The 24,892-nt window shown below is 33.6% G+C and overlaps 1 protein-coding gene across 5 annotated transcripts in view; it reads right to left on the bottom strand.

The window, feature by feature from the left end:
• Nucleotides 1-434: 434 nt before the first annotated feature.
• LOC128993796 (protein bric-a-brac 1-like) overlaps nucleotides 435-24,892 on the bottom strand; it is a 217,758-nt gene continuing 193,300 nt past the window's right edge. The window contains exons 3-8 of one of the 5 annotated variants that reach the window (XM_054417805.1): nucleotides 17,050-17,316; nucleotides 9,169-9,389; nucleotides 7,898-8,179; nucleotides 6,468-6,593; nucleotides 4,372-4,986; nucleotides 435-2,466 (exon numbers count right to left, since the gene is read on the bottom strand). In XM_054417805.1, the coding sequence (XP_054273780.1) occupies nucleotides 2,305-2,466; nucleotides 4,372-4,986; nucleotides 6,468-6,593; nucleotides 7,898-8,179; nucleotides 9,169-9,389; nucleotides 17,050-17,316 (1,673 nt within the window). In that variant the 3' untranslated portion in view covers nucleotides 435-2,304. Of the gene's footprint in view, nucleotides 2,467-4,371; nucleotides 4,987-6,467; nucleotides 6,594-7,897; nucleotides 8,180-9,168; nucleotides 9,390-17,049; nucleotides 17,317-21,191; nucleotides 24,452-24,892 lie in introns of those variants that run through there. The other 4 variants (XM_054417807.1, XM_054417806.1, XM_054417808.1 and 1 more) reach the window with 4 other exon arrangements.

Genomic DNA, 24,892 nt, shown 5'->3' with positions numbered 1-24,892 from the left:
CCCCAGCGGTGATTTCTGCCCTTTGTTAGTAACCTGTTATTTTTTGTTTTGTAACAAACAGGATTTTTATTTTTTTATGTCTGAAGTGAAGTTATACTTTACAGTGCAGATTTATATCTCCACATATGTTCAAGTTGTGATAGAAGATAGAAGTATTATTTCAGATAAATTAAGGCAGTTGCAAAACTTTTTTTGTTGATTTTTTGAAGAGGACCATAAAGAAAAAAATTATTTGGCTATCCACCCCCAGATGTATAGACAAGTGTTAAGAACTATAATATGTGAAACAACAAGTAATCTGCAAGTCTTCAAATTGTGTCCTAATTCTGCTTATGCATACTACTACAGCTATGTCTATTACTAGCCGAATTGTCTATGATACATTGTATGATCAACATTGGGGGAAAAAGTAGACTTTTTATACATAGTACACAATTTATTGCATCATATATACGCAGCTAACACAGTTATACAATAGGTACAGTCTAATATGTCCAATAATTTTCAATAAATATTTACTTCACTGTCTAACAAGAACTGAAACACAGTAGTTGCCTGCAGATGTAGAGTGTGTTATGTCAAAACAAAAGTTTTCCTTGCTGTCGAAACGAGATTAGATAAATCGAACAAAAGCAACAGTGGCAGAAAGTGGTCAGAAAATGGAAGGCACTTTTTCTAGTTTGCTTGAACACAATCAGCCGAGACCTAGGAATTATGGACATGAAAAAGTCGAAATTCAATTTACAATAAAACATACCCGTTAATAGGCACTAGTTGATGAATGCTGACATTGCTTTTCTCATATCCATCGGGCTAGGGGTAATTTACAAGAATGGTCAAAATTTTGATGTAAATAAATCCGTTAAGAGCTACAAAACCGAGTATTTCAATTCAAGGCCACTGCTTTAAATTTTATTTTTCTAACGAATAGGAAACTTTTTGTCCAACGATGGCATATACACCCTCGATTCCTCGAAACGTTTTACTTTTGAACTGAACGAATGAAACGCTATAGTGACTAGACTAACTGGCATTTACAGGGCAAACTACAGGGCGGAACAAACACCACTGACACGGACTGTAGCTACGCCACGCGACTGACCCCGGCAACAGCTGATGCCTACGTAATGTCATCGGGGGGGACGCGTGGCTTGAATCTAGACATGTGCTGTACTACTATGGAATGTTGTTGGGGAATACTGTACTGTTATACGGCATGTTGATACAGAAAAATCATATCATAGAACAACGAGTGAAACGGAATACAATGATCGTGCAAGTATTGACTGTATTGGAGACACGTTTTCATGTTCTCTATCAGTGAGATTCTGTCCAAGGAAGCATTTTTTATTTCCTAAGTCTAACACGTATGTACATTCTCACTCGTATTTATATATGTACACATTCACTCCCTGTTGGACACTCGGAGCTAATAAAATCTCGAAACATAATTAAAAACAACACTATGCAACAAATCGGATCGTTCGAGGAAGTAAATAAATATGATGTATAAGCATGCTTGTTTAATAACTCCACATAAAAGCCTATAGGCAGTTGAAAATAATACTATACTTATGTTAACATGCTAAGATGCCCTTAAGGAAAAGACAAACAAAAATGTAATAGAACAGCGTAATACAAAATAGGACTCGTATTAAAAATAACTATACTAAGTTATTAACAAAAATACGACTTTAAATAAGTTGAGAATACTATAGTTTACGTTTAACAGAAGTATTTTGGCAAAAGAAATCACAAATGCAGTCATAAAATAAAAATATCTTAATCCGCATTTTGTCAATACTAATACAAAAAATTAGTATACTCTTAATCAAATGACAATAATTATTTACATTTTGACCTTTCACACATTAACTAGTTTACTATTTACACAATAACAAGAATCTCTGGAGCGTTCCACGCAGAACAGAGATACTAAACATATTTTGGTATAAAACTAGCTTTAATAAATAAAATTTGTAAACTCCTTAATTAAAAGTAAAATAAATAAACCGTACAAACATACTGCCCAACAGAAATAATTTGTCGGTAAGGTTCGATTAAACTATATTTCAGTATAGTATACACAATTCGACTTCACAAGATAATATTAAGACAAAAACTGACAAAAAAGGAAAAACTATATCATCTCACTTTCCCGAGATGGATATGTATACGTTAAAACTGTATATAAACTGTTATCTTACAATAGACAAATCGTCTGAGGATATTAATCAAAATCTTACAATAAATAAGGAATAAAGCCTTATTGTAACAAAGGGAGACAGAGATCAGGGGGAATGTTTACTCGCGCTGGTCGACCTGCAGACACAGGGGTTGTTCCTTGGGACCCTGGGGCGTCTGGGCGGGGGGTGACTTGACCAGGTCCTCCATGTCACCCTGGAAGGGAGTGGGGAAAGATTCCTGCTTGGCGGGGAACGCCATCCCACTCACACCAATGCCAACCTGTAACACACCAAGAGTTGTGTAACAAGAGTTTACAACTAAAATGTACTCCTTTGTGAAATTGTATTGGAAAATGCAGCAAAAATTCAATTAATTATTTAATTACGCCAATGCAACATAGGACACAAGGGCATAGGCTTCAAGGGTTATTGTTGGGATAACAGTCTTACCCAGGTCAGGCTTAAAGGAGTTTATTCTAAATTTCTAAGTTTATTTAAACAAAAAACCTTGGCTGAAAATTCTGGCGGTGACAATGAAATATTCTAACTTCTGGATATCATGTAAGTTTTTTATTTCGTTTTGCCAGAATAGACTTTTTTATTCTTGTGAGCCTGCTATACCATACAAATATCAGAAGTGTTTCCAGCACATACTGTACAAATAGCGACAACCATCAGAATACTAAGAAGATAAGGTGTTGACCTTCTCAGAGTAGTGTCATGTTCTCATCTTGTGATATTCACATGATGAATAAATGAATAAATAGTTAAATAAATTAAACAGAATTCAAAAAATTATATAAACTATTTATTACCTTTCAATGTCTTTTTAAATCTGTAAAAAACTGTAGGATATAGAAATCAACATGCATTAGTTGCATGTATGTTGAAATAAAAAATACTAATCAAACAATTATGCACGAATCTAAGACACATGATAAACTCAAGCTACCATTAGATCCCATAAAAATTACTACAACTTCTGTCGGATATTATTTAAACAATGTTAACGCTAACATGGATGAAGAGACAGTTAAGTAATGTTATAATTTAGTTATTGAAGGAGGAGACGCAGCAATTGGAACACAATGCTTGTATATTTGCTCAATTGGCGAGGCCACGGGCTTAGTTCATACTTATTGTTAACTATTTCAACCAATTGTCTCTAGTTATAATATTTAGAGACACTTGTCCAATTAGAGAGCCCGTTTATCAATGGACTCTCTCCAAGTTTGCTTCATCCTGCTGATAGTATGCGAGTTAAAGAAACATTGGGGCTGCGCTAACTAACTTAGGCTTATCAACTTGACATTGCTGTTTGACAATAATAATAATTGTAGTGAACAGAAAATTTAAAATTTGTTTTATTGTATCAATTATTTTAAAACATTAGGAGGTTGTCTAGAAAACAGGTAGTTAAAAATAAATATTTGGTGAGATCTCTGGATTGTGCTCCTTAAAAATGATGGAAATTCTTCATATGACAAAGTTAATTAACAACAATAATTGAGTTGGAAACACAATTAAAGTGAAATTACAGGACTGTTGACCTTTTACTACAATAATCAATTAGTCATAATTTAATATAAAAAGCTGGTTTTGAATTAGTCCTCAAATAAATGGGGGAGTACTACATGCATTTAAATTAATAAAAAGGTTTGTTAGTAGAAATTTCAATAGTCTAGTTGCCGCTTATTACAACCCTTCCGACCAGACATGATAAAAAGTTTTGTTGGCTTGAAGATTATATGTTGCTATAGAAAGTTCAACGTAGTAGTGGATGTATTTAAGTGCTTAAATATAAGGTGTGCTCGCTTGGCCATTTAAGATGCAATTGCAATAATACATATGCCAATCTAAACATTAAATGTGAAAGATTGTTTATATTTATGTTAACAATATAAAATTTGACTTTCCTGCAGCTTTCTTGAATGTTCAAAGAGTCTTTTTTAGCAAATTTCTTACTAGAAGCATAAACAGAATGATCAATATCCCAAACAACAATTGGTTTGGATTATCTTGGAAGCTAAAAAGTAGACTATTCATGGTTCTTGATTAGTAGACAGGTTGGTTCACTACGGATGATGTTTTAGCAAGAGAGAATCAGCGGGTACAACTTTATTAGTCCAACACTACAGGGCTCAACTTCTACAGGATTGCACAACATCTACATGCAGTTGCTTACTTTGACTTTGGGCGTGTCAGAAGGCTGGGGTCGCTTGACCAGCTCATCAATGTCGTCCTGGAACAGGTGTCCAGCACGCATGCTGTTCATGCTCTCGCTCGCACGTCCCATGTTCATATTGTTCATGTTTTCATTCGCTCGTCCCATGTTCATACTGCTAAGGTTTTCTGCCGCTCTGGCCATATTTAGATTTTCATTTGCTCGGGCCATGTTCATGTTTTCATTTTGTGACAAGTTCATGTTTTCCGTAGCTCGTGCCATATTCATGTTTTCTGCGGCGGCTCGAGCCATGTTCATGTTCTCGGATCGCTGCATGTTCATAGTTTCTGTGGCACGAGACATGTTCATGCTCTCCCTGGGTCTGGCCATGTTCATATCTCCTGTCCGAGCTAGGTTCATGTTGTTGAGGTTTTCGTTTGTTCGTGCCATGTTCATGCTGTTGAGGCTTTCGTTTCCTCTCATGTTCATAGACTCGGCTGCTGCTCTTACGATGTTCATGTTCTCTGTTGATCGTGCCATGTTCATATTGTTCATGCCTTCGTTGACCCGAGCTATATCAATGTTGTTCATGGATTCGTTGACTATCGGAGCCTTGTATCCCATCTCCAAACCACTCTGACACACCACCATCAATTAATTTCATATTCACATTATGGACCACAATATTGTAAACTCTATTCACTATGACAGCTCACTTTGGATTAATTGAAACACGTTTTTACACAAAACTAGCTTCAGTTTTAACCTTATACAAGGTATTTTATAGAATACATATATACTTTCAAGGTCAACCGAGGTTCAAATTTACTAACAACTTAGTTGAGCTGAGGACTTTAAGATTGAAATTGAAAAATATATACTGTAAATTATAACCAGCATCAGCTTATTGCAACATGAGAATAGTTATAATGTTCACTATTACAGATGGTTGCATAGATTCTATTTCAGTCAAGACCACGTAAGTTTGCAGTTGAGGGAGAAGCCTATTTACCATATGGTTTTGAATGAACCAGTGAGAACTGTGCGGTGTTGCCAAATCTAATAATACCAGCTGATTTGAAAATACTGCTTAGTAGCCTATATTTTAATTAGTGTTGTCAACGGGCGATGTGGCAACGTCGCACTAGCCTTGTCTTGTGATTGGCTGCCACCAACTGCAAACTTACGTGGTCCCGACTTTAGGTCTAAAAGTGTATGGTATTTTTCTATATGATTCAAAACGGGATATTTTATGATAGAAAACACATTTCCTCTGACATTTGTCACATTTGTCTTGTACAGGCAAAAATAGGATCTTGGTATTGTTTGAAACAATTTTTCTTAGTATAACTTTTTTTTTACGAAGGTATATAAATGCACAGATTCTCAAAGTGGATTCTCTATATGTAAAAAGTTTAACTGTAAAGATAGTCGGATTCAAAAGCTAATTAGACTAATCATTCCCCGTATGTGTTTATCATAGTTATACCAACTAGGGGTCCAAATGTGTTGGTTAATTTTAGACCAGATGTAATGTAAGGGGTAGAGAAGCGAGAGAGATTGTGTATGTGATAGAGAGTGTGAGATGGATAGGGGGACATGACATCAGTGTCACAAGCAACTAGATCCCAAGAGTTGAGCTATCACTCACACATACTGATCAATATGAAACAAGCTAATCCCATTAACTAAGGAAATTTTACTACTGTGCATATCCATCTCCATTACTGCTGTTTGGAATTTAAAAAAAATTGTTTACTAAAAATTACAAACAAATTGTTTTGTGCCAAAAGTTTATACAAACCAAAGAATTGTGAAAACTAAACAATTGTGACTCTGGCCCACCTTAACCATCCTTCCCAAATAAGGATGGACGCATACAGGAGCTATTAGATTTTTTTAAAGGATTTTTTTGTTATTAACAATAGTTGAGATGTTTTAAAAATGGAAAACTTTTTGAACCTTGGTCTTTGAATATATATGTATATGTTATAGATAGTTTTTTATGTATAGATTATAGTGTGGTGCATGGATATTAGTTTGGTATATTGTCTTGATCAAAAATGTGGTTTAAGACCTTAGTTTAAAATGGAAACCCGTAATCAACTGATACTCACTTTCACTTTAGGGGTGTCGGAAGGGTTGGGCCTCTTGACTAAATCTTCAATTTCGTCTTGGAATAGATGTTCAGCACGGGCAATGTTCTCATACTTCATGTGTTTGTAGCCCATACCTAGTCCAACCTACAAAGTAAAATCATCTTTGTTTAATTTTGCAAATTATCCTTGTCATACAACACTACAGTTGATTAGAAGATACATTTGGTTAGGTTGGTTCGTAATAAATACTTCCTATCAATTTTGTTATTGATTGAAAAGTATACGAACAGATTTGAAACCTGTTGAACCAAAGGAATGATTAGGAACAAACTTTGGACAACATTTAGTACAAGTGGTGCATTGAGGCAGTGTATTTTTTCATGAGGCTTTTCATCAAATAATTAATATTGAGATGATATTTAGGGAATACAGTAGAACTCCTCATTTGCGACCTCGACATAACCGACTCATCAATATATCCGACCTTAGGTCCCACTATAAGCGATAGGTATCTACAGAGGTGAGCCGCTCGATTATCAAGCTGAGCCGATGCTCATGCAATCGCAGAAGATGTCCACTATTATCTCCGCAAACACGAGAGATTTTCAGGGGATTTGCCACAAGCGCAGAAAAATAATAACAAATTTTTTCTAACCACAATACTTGTCTAGGATTTAGCCGTGATTGTGGGAGATGACGATGATGATAAACAACTGGGAAAGACATTGGTGATGTTGACTAAACCGCGGTGGGAGGTATTGGTTTATGTGCCGCCGCGGGAGGCAGTGGTTTATGTGATAAGTAGAAGTGTTCTGGGTTTTATCGTGAATCGCGGAAGACAATGATGGTATTTCCATGACCGCGAGACATTCAGCAATCGCAAAATCGTTAAAAATGTGGTAATACACTTTTTTACTTATGAAAAGAGTTTTTTACTCCTCCCAATATTTAAGTTTTTGACCGTTACGGCCATGTGCCGGATATGAAGGTTTCTACTTTATTTATTATTTCAACCCATTACCTTAACTTATCTGATTGTAACTCATCATCTATCACATTTTTAGGCGTGTTAAGATGGGAGAGAGAATAGTCGAAAGCTGTTAGCACTAAGGATGTTTGTCAAATTATTATAATATGTATCAAGACATACTAACTTTCATGGCCCTAAATTGGCCTTTGTTGATGCTGGGGCAAGATATTGTTAGAATTCTATCATGTACATCAACATAGCATAGAACACAAAACTGTATAGCTTTTTGATGGTTAGCAGCTGTTCTTGATCATCAGACTTTTAGCGAATGGTCCTGGCTAAAGAGTCTGCTAATCTTCGTCAGTAACAAAGCTATCATCTAATTTTGTTAATACTCATCTCTCACTCATCTTCGCCTTAAAATATGCACTAGAGTGTGTTATCATGAAAAAATCATAAAAATAAGCTTTGTCCATACCTCAAGGTTGTTGTTGGCCGCATTGAGGGGGGAACTGCGGGGAGAGCTGTCTACTGGAGATGGCAGAGGAGAATGGACACCAAGGCCAGTGCCGTTGCCATAGTGAGCTGCCAGGAAGCTGAAGTTGGGGTCTCCCCCGTGGTGAGCGGCCGCTAACATCTGCTGTCGTAGGTTCTGAGCAACGGCCAAAACAGCGGACGCGGCGGAACTGGGTGACACTACGCCTACCTCACTGCATGGCGTGGAGGCGTACATCGACTGCTGCTCCTGCTGTTGTTGTTGCTGTAACAACATGAGGTGTAAATAGGGTTTTTGCATCAACTCTTAGAGTTATAGAGGTTAGGATGAAGATAGGAGGGTGTTGGGGTTTAATTTGTAAGTTCAATTAAGGTTCTACACATCAAAAGAACTAAAAAAGGAGCTATCTATTGTTTAGTTCTGATGTTCTTTGTCTAAAAACTAGTTGATTCAAAAACATACTAGGCCTACCATTATGTATTTTAAAAATTGAAAGTAAATAGATTTAGCAAAACCAATTAATTTTATTTAGAAACTGAATATTATAGACGATTGACTGTTAAATATTAACTAGTATTTCTTACCTTATCATTGAGAGTATAAAAAAAATATTAAAAACAACAGTTATAATTAATTGTGGGCTTGCTTAATTTATTTGCTACAACTTGAAGATTTTTTGTTAGTTATACAGTTATTGTTCCTTACAATACTACTGATGTCTGCACAGGAACAGTACAGGAAAAACTATAAGTAATTTTGATAGCTATCAAAATTACAGATGATAACCTCTCATATTTTATATCTAGATGTAAAACCGGTAAATAGAATTCAAGCAACATTTATTTATACAACCAACCGTAGAGTATACAGTATTTAACAAAATGTTTCATAGTAGACATGTACCGAGAGACAAGATTACTTCATACAAAATTTACATATTTCATACCACATAAGAAATATGGTACATCAGGAAACTGGTTGTGTAAAGTATGTTTTGGCCAGACATCAATCTAATGTTTGAATGCCTTGAAACAATGCCTTGAATGCCTTGGCGAAGGCCTTTACTACAATATGTAGGCTACCATCCAGGTCCAACCCATGTTCAGTATTGATTCTACTCCAAAATGATCCAAAAAACATGTAGCTCTTTAACTTATTTACTTCTGAATTTTTCTATGGAGCAAGTGGGGAGAAAAAGTATATTTTTTCTCGTTGAGTTTTAAAACTATCTCCACCTGTGTGGCAGGACTCACCCGCTTGTTCTCTAGACTGGCTTGTTGTTGGAGCTGGTTGAGAGGAGAGACGACCTGTAGCCGAGGGTAGCCCAGGTTCATGGGGTCCTCCTTGATGTGCTGAGGATCCCGGAACACCACGGCCCGGATCACTCCCTGGATGTGCGCCTCTGGCCAGATACCCAACAGGATACGCTGAGGTCGACCTCGTCCCTTGGGCCTCAGGTCTGCCAACAACATGCCTGCGTGAGTCATCGGACGATTGGTAACAGCACACAACAGACACATACCACTATACATACATTATATTACATAACCTTGTTACTCTATATGTAAGGCAGATATTGTCATGTTTACCATCAACTTGCTCTTTACAATAAACTCTCATTAGAAATAACAGAAGTTTGCATTTAATAAAAAAACTGTTTCTAATTTTCTAAAGGACCAAAATCCTACGACTCAGAAACAAACTACATGGTTGATTGCCTCTTCCGATCTGTCAATCGAATTAAAATATTTTATTTTTGTCATTGTTCTTATTTTTTATTTCACATGTTTCAACTCTATGTATCTTTGCCATGTCCCTTCCTTGATTTGTTCTATTGCATTTTTTGTACTCTTGAATAAAATCTATTGTCTATCGTCTAGCCTACTAGGGTTGGTTATATTTAAAAAGTTGAGGTTGTAATGAATTCAAAAAGGTTTGTAACAAATATTGATTTCATTACAAAATATCAGGTATACAAAATGAGAGTAATCCAACGAAAAAGTATAATCAAATAAATAGTGAAGTCTTACCTTAACAATCCTTATTATCCTAATAAGGATTGTTAAGGTAAGACTTCACTATTAACAATCCTAAGTGACAAAATATAAATATAAAATAGTGACTAATTATAAATAGTGAAGTCTTACCTTAACAATCCTTATTATCCTAATAAGGATTGTTAAGGTAAGACTTCACTATTTATTTGATTTTATAAGCAATCCAGAGGCTGAAATGATAGAAAAAGTATAGTTAAATTTATAAATTCTAATAATAAAGTTTTGCCCTGACACTTAAATTGACTGATTTTAAAAATTGGTTTTAGTGGTTTTAGCTCTGCGGCAAATAGTTGATTTTCATCCCTGTGTTGTGTGCCTCTAAAAGATGTTATTTTTCAGTTTTTTTTGTGTTTTTTTAAGTTATTTTAGGATAAGTAAGGTTTTAGGATAAGAAAAACTAATGTTTAATGTTCTAAAAGTAAATTAGATTTGCTTTACATTAGATTTTTGAACTGAACTATTCATTTTTAGACTTCACCTGACACCTAGGTGATACCAGTTTATAAATTTGTTACTAGATCACACTTAAATCTAAAACACTAATCAATGGGTATTTTTGGCAGGGAATTAGTACTATTATGTTTTTATACACTTAACTTTCAGATAATTTATGTTATATAGTGTGTGCCTAAGTCCAATTGTAAATCAGTTAGTCAAAACAGTTCTATCGATTATTTACATTATCAAAGTTAAAGGTAACTTTTTTTCTGTGAAATTAAAAAAAATAGTACATTATTAACTCAAATAATGTTAAAACTAATAAAATCTTGGATAATTTTGGATTCCAAAATCAGAAACCACCAATATAAGCCATAACTTCAAAATAGACACAAATTAAGCAGATTCTAACCTCCTCTTTTCAACACTTAAATCTCAGCAAGAATTTCAACAGGAACCATCAATTACATGACGATTACAACAGCATTTTTTCATGTTCCGAGTACTAAAGCAGTAATCAAAGTGGCCTCTAATGTTAAATCATGGGATTGTGGCTTGTAATCATTTCCAATAAGTAAGCCATTACAAGGGCAGAGGCTTGTAATGACAGACGAACGGCCACATAAATGTCTTTCTGGGTGAGTCAGCCCACGGGAATGTAGCTCTGGACTACTCATACCAACACGACGACTTTAAACAATTACCACAATTGTTCTGATGAAAACCTATTGACAGACGGAAATATTATTCTCTTGTTTTTTACCGTAAAGAAGGTAAATATGTCATTATGAAGAATGTGTGTCGTCTCAGAACAAAATATATCATTTCATCAGTAAAATACGATGTTGTGGTGTCAATCAACTAAATAGAAAACACAACAATGTTTAAATAAAATAGCTCCTACTGTAATTATTGAAACTACCAGTGCAAACAGTTTCAAAGCCAACAATGTTCAAATGTCGAAACTAAAACAATCTATGTAGAGATGTGGAAACTACAATTTTTAAATAAACAACACAACCTCTCCACCTTTGATAGTTTCCCGAGCAACATTCTAACACCGAGTGCTGTCAACAAAGCCTCCATTACCGAAATTACCAGTGACATCAACAACAGAATTAAACAACAATGAGTGAAAGAATCACAGTGTGAAAGGCCCGGTGAAATAATGAACTGGAACTAATAGTAATAGTTGGATGTCACCCCGTTAGACAGAGATTCTACTGTCTGGGGCCATTTGATATATTCTAATGTTATACATTAAACGGCTCTGGGCCATTTGTTTTTATTGCTGGGGCTAATTGTTTATGCACTACTTGTACGAAGGAAAGTACTACGATTGTTCCGAGAAGTATGTAACTCGGACTGATAGATTCCAGTTTGTTACAAAAGCGGTTGGTACACAATTGTTGGGTTTGATTGAAATATTATTAGTGGAACTTGTGGAGTGTTTTTGAATATGAATGTCCACAATGAAATCTCAAAGTTATAATGTTACAAAATATTTCTAACTAGCAAAAAATACTAGATAATCAATCTTTGCAGGAATTTTCAGCTATTCAAAACAAATCAATGCAAACTTTTCCGTCCTTCGATAATAACTTAGGATAGGTATTTATAAAAAGATGAACTTCAATTTAAAAAATGGGGTGTTTTGTTTAAAGATTCTAAATCAACCACTAGACGGATTTTATTGATTATTTTAAAGGAAAGATGATTTTTAGTGGGAAGGTGGAAAGGAATGTCAAAACTATAATTTTAATGTTTTAAGTTTAAGTTTTTAAGTAATTTAATTTAATAAAAAAACTTTAAAATTACATTTAGCAGTTTTTTTTTAGTTTTAAGTCCTATAATGTAGTAGGCAAATGGTTGACCGTAATGAACTAAAAAAAGTGTTATAATTCATTGCTATAATAAACCGTAAAGAATCTGTACGGATCTGTTTCCTAAAATTCATCTTGCAAGAATACACTGTGAGTATTTCAACATTTTGCAAGTATAAGCTAATGAAGTTGGACAAAGTTCCCTCCCATTTCGGCCACATGCAGTTTTGGTCGGAGGGTTGAGGGGTGCGGGATGCGGGGTGCATGTAGTACAATGTAAAGAGAAGTGAAGTGCAGTGTGCAGCAAGGGGAGGGGGGGGGGGGGGTACTAGACAACATAATGTATCGATAATGAAACATCCGACTCAGAGCTGCAGTGTTTGATTGGACGGACTAATTGATTGGCACCAGCAAGACGTCACAATGGGCCAAAGTACAATACATTCTAATTTACATGATGAACAAACAAAGCTGAACAAACACAAACACACATGTACAATATAATATTGCCGCTGCTATCCTACATTCTACATTCCTACAACATATAACATCCTCCATTCGGTCAATTAAGAACTTTTGCCACTCAAAGTCAAATTATAGCTCATACGTGAAACTTCCCTTCGAGTAGAAATTTTAAACTTTATTCAAGATCAGTTTCGTCGGAAAATAATTAATTTGTTGTAGCATTTCCTCACTTATTTTGCATCAAAGAAAGTTTATTGTCAACTTCACTCACTTAAGTGTTCAACTTTTATAATTTAAAAGTTAGAATTTTAGTTTTCAGGTGTAGGTTAAACAGAAAAAGTGTTTAGGTGTAAAAATTATAAATTGGTAGTGTCATAATGTATTTCAATGTTTGAATTTAATTAGGTTAAAAGAGTATTAAATGTACAAAATTAGTAATTTACAATGTTTAATTGTGATTAAATGTAGATAGAACAGTAATAATAATAAAGTATTACAGAACCTAACTTACAACATGCAACTAACTTTGCATGAGAATAACAAATTAAAATAATGAAGGTAATTTATTATTTAAACTCTTACAAGGAAATTGCATATTGTATCCAACAAAGTCATGAAAGGAGTTGTTTTATTAAAAAATTGAACAATTATTTTTAACATAAATATTTTAAAAATAATTTTATCTAGTATTTCATGACTGATTGTTGCCTTTGCCACACCAATCTGCACAGAATGAATTGAAATATTCCACATTACAAGTGATTTTCTGGATAGAATATGTAATACATTTTAATGACCAGTGTAGTTCATAAAAACCAGGGATCAAACTAGGGAGGTAAATTACCATTATTGAAAGTATTTTTAAGAGTTACAAACCATGTGCTTCTTTATCAGTGAACAAATGGAAATGAACTTACATTTTATTTAATTAATCATTAAACATGGTGAAGGTATTTAACACTTAGTATTATTTTAAAAGTAAATTATATCTCTAATTAATTTAGTTAAAGGGTTGGAGTTGTTTTAATGATATTCTTACTATCATTCTTCTTACGTCCAGAATTTTTTATAAATTATTATTTTACACACAATTAAATTTTAAGTTAGTGGTTAACTATTTACTATGGTATTGGTTAGGGGTTTTGTAAAAAAAATACCCTTATGAGCAGATACAAATTTAACTATTACAAAATATATATATAAAAAAAACATACTCTGAGTTTTTTAGTGTAAAATTGAGATTTTTTACCATTTTATCTCTTGTCACATAGCAAACCTGAATTACCAAGACTGGTTGGTTTCTAAAATATACTAAACCGAGTTTCACCATGTATGCTTTCAGTTAGAAGTAACAATAGACCATTTGACAGGTGCGACCAACATTCATTATAGAGACATATTTTAAACACAATAAATTACTGACTATTGTTGTACAACTGGCTTCATTTCAAAGTTCAGTGGGTAAATAGCTTCTTATTTAAACTGTAAATACTTTAGTTTAATGAACAGTGTACACATGAACAGTTTATTAAATTAAATTTTTAATTAAATTGTATTAGAGAGAAATTAAGTTATTTAGTAGATCAATAGTGAAGCTACAAACAATTGGTTGTCCCCTAATACAGTTCTGTGCCACCTGGGATAGGATAAAACTTGGAGTCTACACTATTTAATCGGTCATTTAGCAAGTATGACTTCTGTTAACTATAACATAAAAATTGAAAATTTAAATAGATTCTCATTTAGGCACAATGTTATTGTTCAAGCTTTTTGAACAATTATGAAAATTCTAATAACAATCTTTTTTAATGTAAAAAAGTAAAATTGGTGCAACAAAAAAAACATCTCTTAGAGCCAACATCGTTGCTTAGAGCAGAGTAGGCAACATGGGTTTGAAAGTTCAACAATACAAAAAACTCAACCTATTATCAAGCCTAAACCTTTTTTAATCTGATTGTGTTTTAAAAATTTGCTTAAAAAATGAACAATAAACAGCTGTAAACAAAGGCAAAATGAAAATTAAAAATCTTATAGTTTATTAGGTTTATTTTATTTCCCTGATCAATTTTCCTAAAATGTTCATGGTTTTTATAGTAATGTGTAACAGTAAGTATAAACAATTTTGTTACTCATAGTGAGTATTTTTGATAATGAATTAGTTTGCCACATTAAAAATAAATATAATATTTATGTACTATAAAAACCAATCAATGGATGTACATACAATGAAAAATTAACAAAACACTAATGAACACAACTATTATCAAGATAAAATCTCGATGGTATCTCGGCAAAAGAGGAGTGGGCCTACTTTGATGTTTGGGAGGCAAGATAGATTTATGATATTTTGACATTTTGTACTTCATAACTAAATTTAAAACGCCACTAGTGAAAATATATTCAGCACAACAAACGTAAGCTCTATCAGACCTTTCTTCTTCCCTAAGTTGTCGTTTCATCACAAGTGTCATGTGTGCACAATTATCAAAATGATACATCGTGCACACATGACACGGACGCAGAACACAAAGCAATAAGTCTGGGTTTGTACAATTGAGAGGAAATCATTACAGAAACCTATCCTGAAGCCGATGGAACATTAATCAAAGCAAGCCATTGTACAAGCATGAAACATCATGTTACTAATTAATTGTTGTCCGCAAACAGGTGTTGTGTCGGCCTTTGGTGGAAACAGCGCCAAGAACTACGATCAGCTGGGCCAACTCTTTGTGGGTGATTGGCGCTCCTGTACTCATTAGTACAGCAGTCCAAGTGTTATTCTCAATTATTATGGTCTTCAAAACTTATTTTTTTCAAAAAATATAAAATGAATAGTTTCTAGGCCTAAGTCATAAATATTTCCTTACAACTTTTTTTCATAATGCGATGAAGTTTTTCAACAGACTATCATCCTGCAATTCTTGTCCAAAACTTAAACCGGATGTAAAAAGTCCTTTACTGAAACGAAACAACGAAGAAAGAAAAATCAAATTAAGACTTGAAAGGAAATTTATTTCAACAGGAAAATCGATAACAAAGTGAAAATTGAATTTAGAAAGAGAGACAAAGCCAAGAAAACGTAAGGTCAACATCCTCAACATAGTTTATCGCAACTTTAGAACATTTCTCTGACTTAAGAGCCGGAGCTCTCACAAAGTTAATGTTTTATCTCCTTAAGTATGAGCATAACTTTATTATTTAATTATAAAGATGGAATGAACGCTTTGAACGCTTAATTATTAAGCGCTCTTAAATAATTTATAAATTACTGAAGAGAAAATATTTTGTAATTTATTCAACTTAAATTTAACATATAATAATCTGTTTAGGTATTACTAATCTATTATTAATCATTGATAAACAACTACAGGGGACCAATTTTAAATCTTGTTACCCAATGTTAGGGTTAAATTGTGTTTTGTAAACACAACCAAACTATTAAACGATTAGGTAATCTTAGGGTTTTACTCCAGAATAATTGGACTTGTATGAAATTAAAAATATTGTCTACTTAACCACATTTCAAATAAAGGTAAACAAGTTAGTCACACTTTTTAATATAAATTTATCAATTAATAAACAACTACAGATTTTAAGACTTACAGAAAAATAAAAATTATATGTTATTTACTGCATTTTAAGAACAAATTGTTAAATATTATAAAAATAAAGCGAGTTCCGCTGGCCAGTTGGGGAACATAATGGAGTCATTTTGCCAGCACCCGCCCTGCCCGCCTGCTGCAATTAGCGAATGTCCCATTTATTTTAATTTATTCCATTTTGTCATTATACTTTACCCGGGAACTGAGTAGAATATTTTATTTATATGTGTACATTCATCCTCCAAAATTATAAAATATTCACCGAGATTTTACAAATGCATGGGATGTTTTAAAAGTTCTTGTTATAGTTAAAAATTATTAAATGTTAAAAAACAATTTTAGTTTGAAATATTGAAGGTTGTTGGCTATACTAATATTATAATGAATTTATTTGTGATTTTTTAGAAAGTGACAACACCAGTTCTTGTTACACTACCTATCTTCGACCTATAAAACGTAATTATATACTCAGTAATAAATTGTATCTTAGTCCAAAATCAGTCCTGCTCGAAATTGAACGAGCCCCCTTTAAATTTGAATGGAACTCTAAACACTTAGCTATCGACACAATTTGGTTCATTAAGCACAACTAAACTTTTTGACCACTACAGTTTTCACATTTCAAGATACATATTTAGGGTTTCCTAAGCGAAATTTTGTGTTTGTTATTGTTTATAAATTATTTGTGTAACACTTTTGCTACTTCTACTTTTTTCTCTGGATTGTTAGTTCTAGAAAAGTCGACTCACCAGTTCCTCCGTCGGCCGACGGCCCCAGCATGTTGTGCACTCTGTTGGCGTACAAGACGAACGTCGGGTAGGGTATGTCGTACTTCCTGGCGGCCTGTGAGAGGCTAAGTCCCTCCTTGAGCACGGACAGTATAGCCTCGGCCATGGTCTCCGGTCTCCAGGACTTGAGCGGGCCGCGCTCTCGGAACCGTAGATTGTGCACCAGCGACTGGTTGGTGTTCCAACACTTCTGCCACATACTCTGCAGCTGGTACTGGTAGCTGTCTGCTGGAAAAACCAGAGACAACATGCATTAGTATACGGCACAGAAAACTGCACAGGAAACAAACAGCTGTTATAATGATAAAAGGTATGATGTCTTTGGATTTGAGCATTATTGATGGTTTTGACATGCAATAAAGTAAAAGTTAGTTGTCAGTGTGAAGTAGTCGCCTGCTTAAATGCACACATTTTTCCCAACCCACATTCTCCTCTCACTTATGTGGTTATAATCAGAATATTATTATTTCTATTTTGTGCTCTCTGGTTATACACGATTTGAGCCACTCTAAAAATATTGTCACTGGTGAAAATATATTTAAACCATAAAAATGCTTGAGGATGGTAAATAATGAAAAAAATAACAATTTTTTCTTAAAAACTTATCTTTTCTTTCACTGTAGGTTGAAACACATTATTCAATTTGAGTTTCCCTATAAATTATAACACGTTAGCATAAATCTGCTTTCAAAGGTCAGTAATAAAACATGTGTTAATAAGGGTTATGAATGCTAACACTTACTTGATAAAACAACACCAGTTACTAATATAAAGTAATTAATTGTAGTTTACTCAGCAAAAATCAAAGCAAGAGACATGACGTATCTTATAACATCAAACTTGTATTTTAAAATATAGGAACAATTAATTAATAACCAAATGTTGTTCTTTCCTGATTGTTTACAAACTGGAAAATCATTAATTATAGGCTAATGTGATTGGTTATAATTGGCTGATTGCAAACATTTTAGAATCAAATTCTTAAGTATGGCTCAGTATATAACACACACTTCAATTAAATTAGATAAAGATACAGTATTCACTCTTTTGGATTTACAGACACCAAAAATGTATACCTAAATTTGCTTGAATCATACACATAGGAAACATTTTGTTACTAACAATATCAAATAAAATGGAATGAAATTGAATTTGCAATTTTTTGTTTCAGAACCTCAATTACGGCAGAACAACACTTAGCTCATACATGGTAGATTGTATAGAGCAAATGAATTGACTTCTAATCAAATTGTAGCGAACCAATATTAAACTACATTCAATAACAATAGATGGCTTGAGTGGACAAAAACAACAAATCAATTTACTCTGTGTATGTTTGAACCCTATTACAACCTGAATTTTTGAGTTGGAGTTGAATGTAGCTTTTGGTTACAAGGGGAATTTATGAAAGAAAAATAGTATAAATACTTTTTTCTAACATGTAAAATATATATTATTAAAAAATAAAAACTTGGTTAGATTTTTAATGTTTTTTTCTTTGTATCACCATCAGCATTATTTATACGATTTTAACTATACATATACAGTTGAAAGAGATAACAAACAATTAAACAAAAGTATGGCTTTCTTCTAATTTGTATTTCAGATTTTCCATTTTTTGCATAAATAAATAAATCTACTTCAAAAACTAATAAATGAACTCTTTATTCAATAACATTACATAATAACCAAGTTGATTTTCTAAAAAAAAAAAAAAAATTTTACTAGTTTAACAAATATAAGTTGTAAAGATGTGTATTTACTCCATTCTTAACATACAAACCCAACAAAATTAAATGCAAACGTGGATAAAATTAATTAGATACATAACTGATTTATTGATACCATTATATTCTATCTACAACTACAACATAAACCCAGCGCATGAAATCTCCAATACACAATCTGATCCCGCTGCGACCGTTTAGAAAATTTGAGGGAAAATTATCCCACAATTAATATAAAGCCGAATGATACATAGATTAAAGCATTACATCGCGATTACGGCATTAGTAGTTTCAATTTTCCACTAGGTTCCGATTGATTAACAAACACCTGTAGGCAAGTATCATTTATTTTATTATCGGTATCGGTCAATCCACGGTTCGCCGGTAATACCCACTTATCTGCCAACACTGAACAGTCTTTCATCAGTTGATTTGTTTCCACTATCGAATCGGGTAAATAAATCCACTGTCTAATTTCGTGACAAATAAATGTTGATGACGTGGTCGTACCAATTGTACATATAATCTAGCAACGCTCGCCAGTAATTACGCTTTTGTAGCTGCATACAACAATAACCAATGACAGATGACAATAAGCGGGATCTTAATAAACCAAACTGCATGATACACATGGCAAACCTGCTCCATGCACGTACGTTTGATTGTTTTAGTTGATTGATCACGAAATAATTATGGGTGGCCTCTACCCTGTGTACGCAGCATGTTAAGAACTGCATTATAAATGTCAATGGATGAGCCCATGCATCATGAGGTCTGTATAGAAAGACGGGTCGATAATATCATTTCTACTCCACTGGAGGCTATTGTGACGCTTGATTTACCGTTGGTTGACGTTTCAGGAAAACTTTCAGTAAAAAAAAAACTCAAAGTCCATGTAATTTTTTTAATTTCTTCAATTTCCTAAAACGTTAAGAAATTAAAATCACATGCCAGTACTCGGAAAATAATATTACTTGCAATCAAAATATTGAAAGAGAAACTTGAAACTTTCTTACAACACACTGATAGAAATAGTCTAAATAATCAAGATTACATACAAAAGAAATTCTTGTTTTTGAAAGTTTTAGTAGTGTTTTTAGTGGTTTGAACTAATTGTATGTAACCATGATTATTTATAATTTCGAAATTCTGGGTGCTACAAAATTAATTAAAAAGGTCACCCTGGATTCACACACGATAAGGCGAATAATCTTTTAAGTAAGATTTTCCCAATCGATCCAAGTAGCATTCTGTTCTGCCAACTGAGATAACCATATGGACTGCACAGCTAACGTATTCCATTCCAGCATGCATAATTCAATTTTAGAGCCCATGTAGTCGGTCTTGCATTGCATGAAATAGTCAATGCCGAGAATAGCAGCAATCCACACGCATAAAACTTCCTTGTTGCCAACTTTCAAACTGAACAATGAATTTATCAACCAAATTGGATATTTACCCCTGTGATTTGTACGCGTGAGTTTTATACTGTTGAATAAGTAAACGATGTACAAAATCGGATGGTGTTTAAACTGAATGGTTTATTTTCGTTTCTCAAGATAAAATTGATTCCAGCCTTTTATACATTATATCTACAAGAGTTCTGTTTAACCTACTGTGTGATCTCTTATTTTTAAATTAAAATATTAGATCTCTTTGAACCACCAGAAATACCTTCACCATGATTAATTAGTAACTTAATTTTTGAACAGTAAAAATATAGGGATGGATGTGATAAACTGCACATAAATTTTGAATGGTCAAGAATTTATAAACTAATTGTTTTTGTGATATTTTGCTTACTATCCAGCTTAATATTTTCAAATACATGTTTTATATTACTATTCACTGTACCTTTTGGCCATACTGTATTTCGATGCTATAATTTTAAGAAACTTTTGCTCGTAGTGTTAATCCCCCAATAAAAAATTAAAACAACTTCAGATTAAATAACAATATCACTAAACAGAAATCAAAAGTTTCCACACATTTACCTACTGACAAAATAATCTCTATCAAGCTGGTTCTCTACTTCAATCTGAAAAATCGGAGGGAAAATGCTCATTACAAGGCCAATATCCTATATATACAAGATGGCGAAAGTGGTTGTTTTCGGTACGGTCTGATAATGTCTGTAATTCAACCAATTAAAGAATGTAATAAGCATAACCTTGAGCTAGTCAGAAACCAACACGTCTTCTGACGTGCTTAATTTACAATCGTTCCATAAAACTTATTAGTGACTGTAATTGCGAGGAGAATTGCTTTTCTAGACAGTAAATATTAACAATAAAATACATTGTAAGTGCTTGGCACCGACCATGTACTATACTCACTCTGTACTGGGAACTCGATGAGAGAAAATAACTACAGTACTTCAATGAGGTTTACTCTTTTATTTGAAAACTTGTTACAATCGTGTTACAACTAATTTTGACATGGTACAAACATAACCGCAAAACTTAACTTAGTCACTATTCTTTGTTACAATTCAAATAACATAGGATGTTATCTAGTTTGTCATTTGTTGGATATATATTACAATACAGTGCCAAGAAAAGTTCAGATTTAATTGGTTGAAGAATATTATGAAAATATAATTTTCTATTGCTTAAATCTTAACTAGTACTCCCAAAATGTTATTTAAGTAAGAATGATTTATTTAAATTTATATTAATTTTCAATTTGAGTATTTAATTCAAAGTCATTCATAGTTTTATGTTACAATAAAATTACATTATTGTATTAATGTCGGTTTTTAGCGAATTTCCCTATAGGGAAGAAGCTGTTACCGTGGGCGGGACGGAAAGACCTAGACCCTGAACCGATTAACTTTTCCATTTTATTGCCATCAGAGGCAATAACCACTATTCGTAAAAAATTTGTATTAATGTATCTGAACACGATAACTCAATAAATTTTGGTCAGTTATGAAAATATTTTACTTAAATATCCATCGGACAAATTAAAGTTCGCTTAGTCTGAAGGTTTGCTGCGGCGTGGGCAATTTATCTGTACAATGAAAACCATCTCAATCTGTATCTCAATATGAATGTATCTGTATCATTCATACCACTTATACTGAACAGCAAACAGTACTGATCTTCTCTAAAACAATAATAAATTATTCTGAACCAATTGACAGGGATTCACAATTACATTTAACTCTTTAAATTGCACTTAACTCTTTTAAATTGACTAATAAATATTGGTGACTGAAATAAAAAATTATATTTATTTTTTAACCTATCCAATAAAACAAAAACCATAGGGGGGATATAGAATAAATTGCATTGAGTAAAACCAAACACAAAACCGATGTAGAAAATTAAACCAATCAGAATAAATTAATCAAGAGATAAAAATAGTGTGAATACATTTCTGAAAAAACGAAAAAAAAACTATGAAGGGTAGATGTAATGCAAGTTAAAAAGTTTGGACATAATGTTGATCCGTCAAAATTGTAAACTAACATTATTGGCAATCAATTAGATTTAACTGTGTGACCACCATTAAATTCTTTAATGCCATTATTATAACATGCATGATAAAAATTAATTGGTTTAGGACTCAATAATATACCTACGGCTGAGTTATTGTCGTTCGTAAGATGTTATTTTGTTTGTTTGAGTGATGTGAGATTATTACATGGCAGGATCATAAAATTAGGCACTTGTAAATATCATTAATATCTAAATGTTGACTAAAAAGCTACCCTAAAACTAAAATAAGCCTAAATACAAGCAGTCTACACGATAATAGGAATGGCACGTATTAATGGAATATTAATATCATCAACTAATGGTATAAATAACAAATGCTTAATAAATACAAGACAAACATAGGCAAACAGCAAAATGTCAGGAGGAAACAACACAATAAATGGCAAACATAAAAATATTGTAGGTATAAATATCGTAAAACATTGTAACATGCTTAAACAAGATATATTATGAATTTAAAAATATTTCAGAGTCAATAAACTTACTTAAATATTTGTAATTCCGCAATTAATTATATGGCATCAAAAGTTCAACTTTGATTTGAGCAAACATTTCCATTCTTTGTCAATTTAGAGAGCAATTAACCATAATTACCTAAACCAATATATTGCCATCAAAAATATAAATATTGTACAACCTTCAAAAATCCACTTACGAATAAATTTCAAGGATTTGTCAATTACGAACTCATGCGCATTTTAAATCTTCAATAATATTACAAAACACAGTCAATTGTTTTCAAACAACGATATAAAATAACATTTAACAGCGCTATAAAAAGTGAGCAATACGAAATGTAAATGAAGCGACATAAACATACTACTTTCTCGCTAATGGTTGAGGTCAACCTTCTTTTGCAATCACCTTGAATCATCGCAACGACACAGCGACAACGCTACGCCATCCACTAATCAATACCAACTTATTAATATCTAATGTTGATTTATCATCGGAGCAAATTCATTATTTATGCAAATCGTTACTGTCGTACGTGAATAGACCGTCATTTGCATATAGAAACAATGGCTGCGAATTTACATCGCTAAGCCTACAGAAAGGACAACGCACAAAAGGTGTTTATATGTTTCGACTGCTTCTTTGTGCGAATGTCATAAATTACACAATATCACCCGAAACACGGTTTCGAGCGTGAACTAACGGTCATGTGGTATAACGTCAAACTTAACCAGCAACATTCGCAACTGCAAAACTTAACATAACCAAGTTACAATAACACAACCAATTACATAATCAACTACAAGACAACTTACATCTACGTAACATACACTACTACGCTAACATAGGAATGGTTAAATATCGAATGTATTGCTCGGGTTTCGGGCGCGGGGCGTGGTGGTGGTAAAAAACTGTACGAAAGGAGACTATGTACATACAGAGAGTGAAAACTGAAACACGAGATCTACATGGCGATAAATAAAACATGCATGGTATGTTTGTAAAAAGAATTCGGACATGCGAAAAAAAATTGTTACTAAAATCTACCTGAAAAATAACCTTGTTAGAAATGCATAAAACACCGAAATTGTATTGGGGAATGTAAAGTTGTATTGACGTTTCTAGTTTCAGGTGCAAAAATGTAACGGAATGTACAGCAAATAACTAAGCTCGGTAATGCATGAACCTAGGTCAGCAACGGTTGTTTCTGCTCCAGCACGGGCGGTGGCGAGATAGACTTCTCGTTGTTGTTGTTATTGTTGCTGCCGTAGTTCATAGACACGACAGAGTGTTTCTTACAGAACGCCCACCACCAGCGGAACCCCGCGAGCCCGGTGAACGCAAAGTCGGGGTCGCGATCACGCCGGAGCTTCTCTACAAAGCCGAGGATCTCCTTGAGTGGTTTCTTGGTCCTGCGGTTGTACGGCGAGACGGACAAGTCGCAGCAGAAGTCCAGCACAGCCGTCTCCTCGTAGTACGTCAGCCCCGCCTCCTCCAGCACCATCATACGGTTAGTCTTGCCCAGTATGTTGTCGTACAGGGTACCCTTAGGGATACCGTAGTGAGTGGACGCCTCCGTGAACCTCATCTTCTGCGTCACTATCGCCTGTATAGCCTCCTTCAGTTGCGGCTGGGTCCACGTCGGCGCTTTCATTTTCAGTAGGGAAGGGGAGGAATCTAAAGCAAGGAAGCTACACATCACATATCAGCCACAAACAAACCAAAATGCGAAAATCACGTGCACCTTGAAATGAAACCAAATCAAATCATAAACGGATAAATCATAAAATGGTGAAAAATGACATATATTAGGCTCCATGCTGTGTTAAAGAGTGTGTATTTTATTTCTTGTAAATGAGTAGACATCTTTTACAAGATTGTATTGGAATTCCTAAGGCAATACTGCAATAAATTCACGGTTTACTTTTTTTATTTAAATGCACATTTTTATATTTTTTAGTTCAATTGCAATAAAATTATAGATTTTTATAAGCAACTGATTTTCCATGATTTGTTAACGCTTGACCCAAGACAAATCAAGCACAGTTCTTTATTAAGTCAGGTTTTAAAATAAATGTTGCTTATCACCGTGAAAGCAGTGCTATTCGGTTTTGTCAA

The sequence above is a fragment of the Macrosteles quadrilineatus genome, unplaced genomic scaffold (genome assembly GCF_028750875.1).
Source record: "Macrosteles quadrilineatus isolate MER2022 unplaced genomic scaffold, UCM_ALF_1.0 Scaffold_5__1_contigs__length_97177068, whole genome shotgun sequence".
Lineage (NCBI taxonomy): Eukaryota > Metazoa > Arthropoda > Insecta > Hemiptera > Cicadellidae > Macrosteles > Macrosteles quadrilineatus.
Note: the sequence above shows the minus strand (reverse complement) of the source record. Positions and strands in the feature narration are given on the sequence as shown.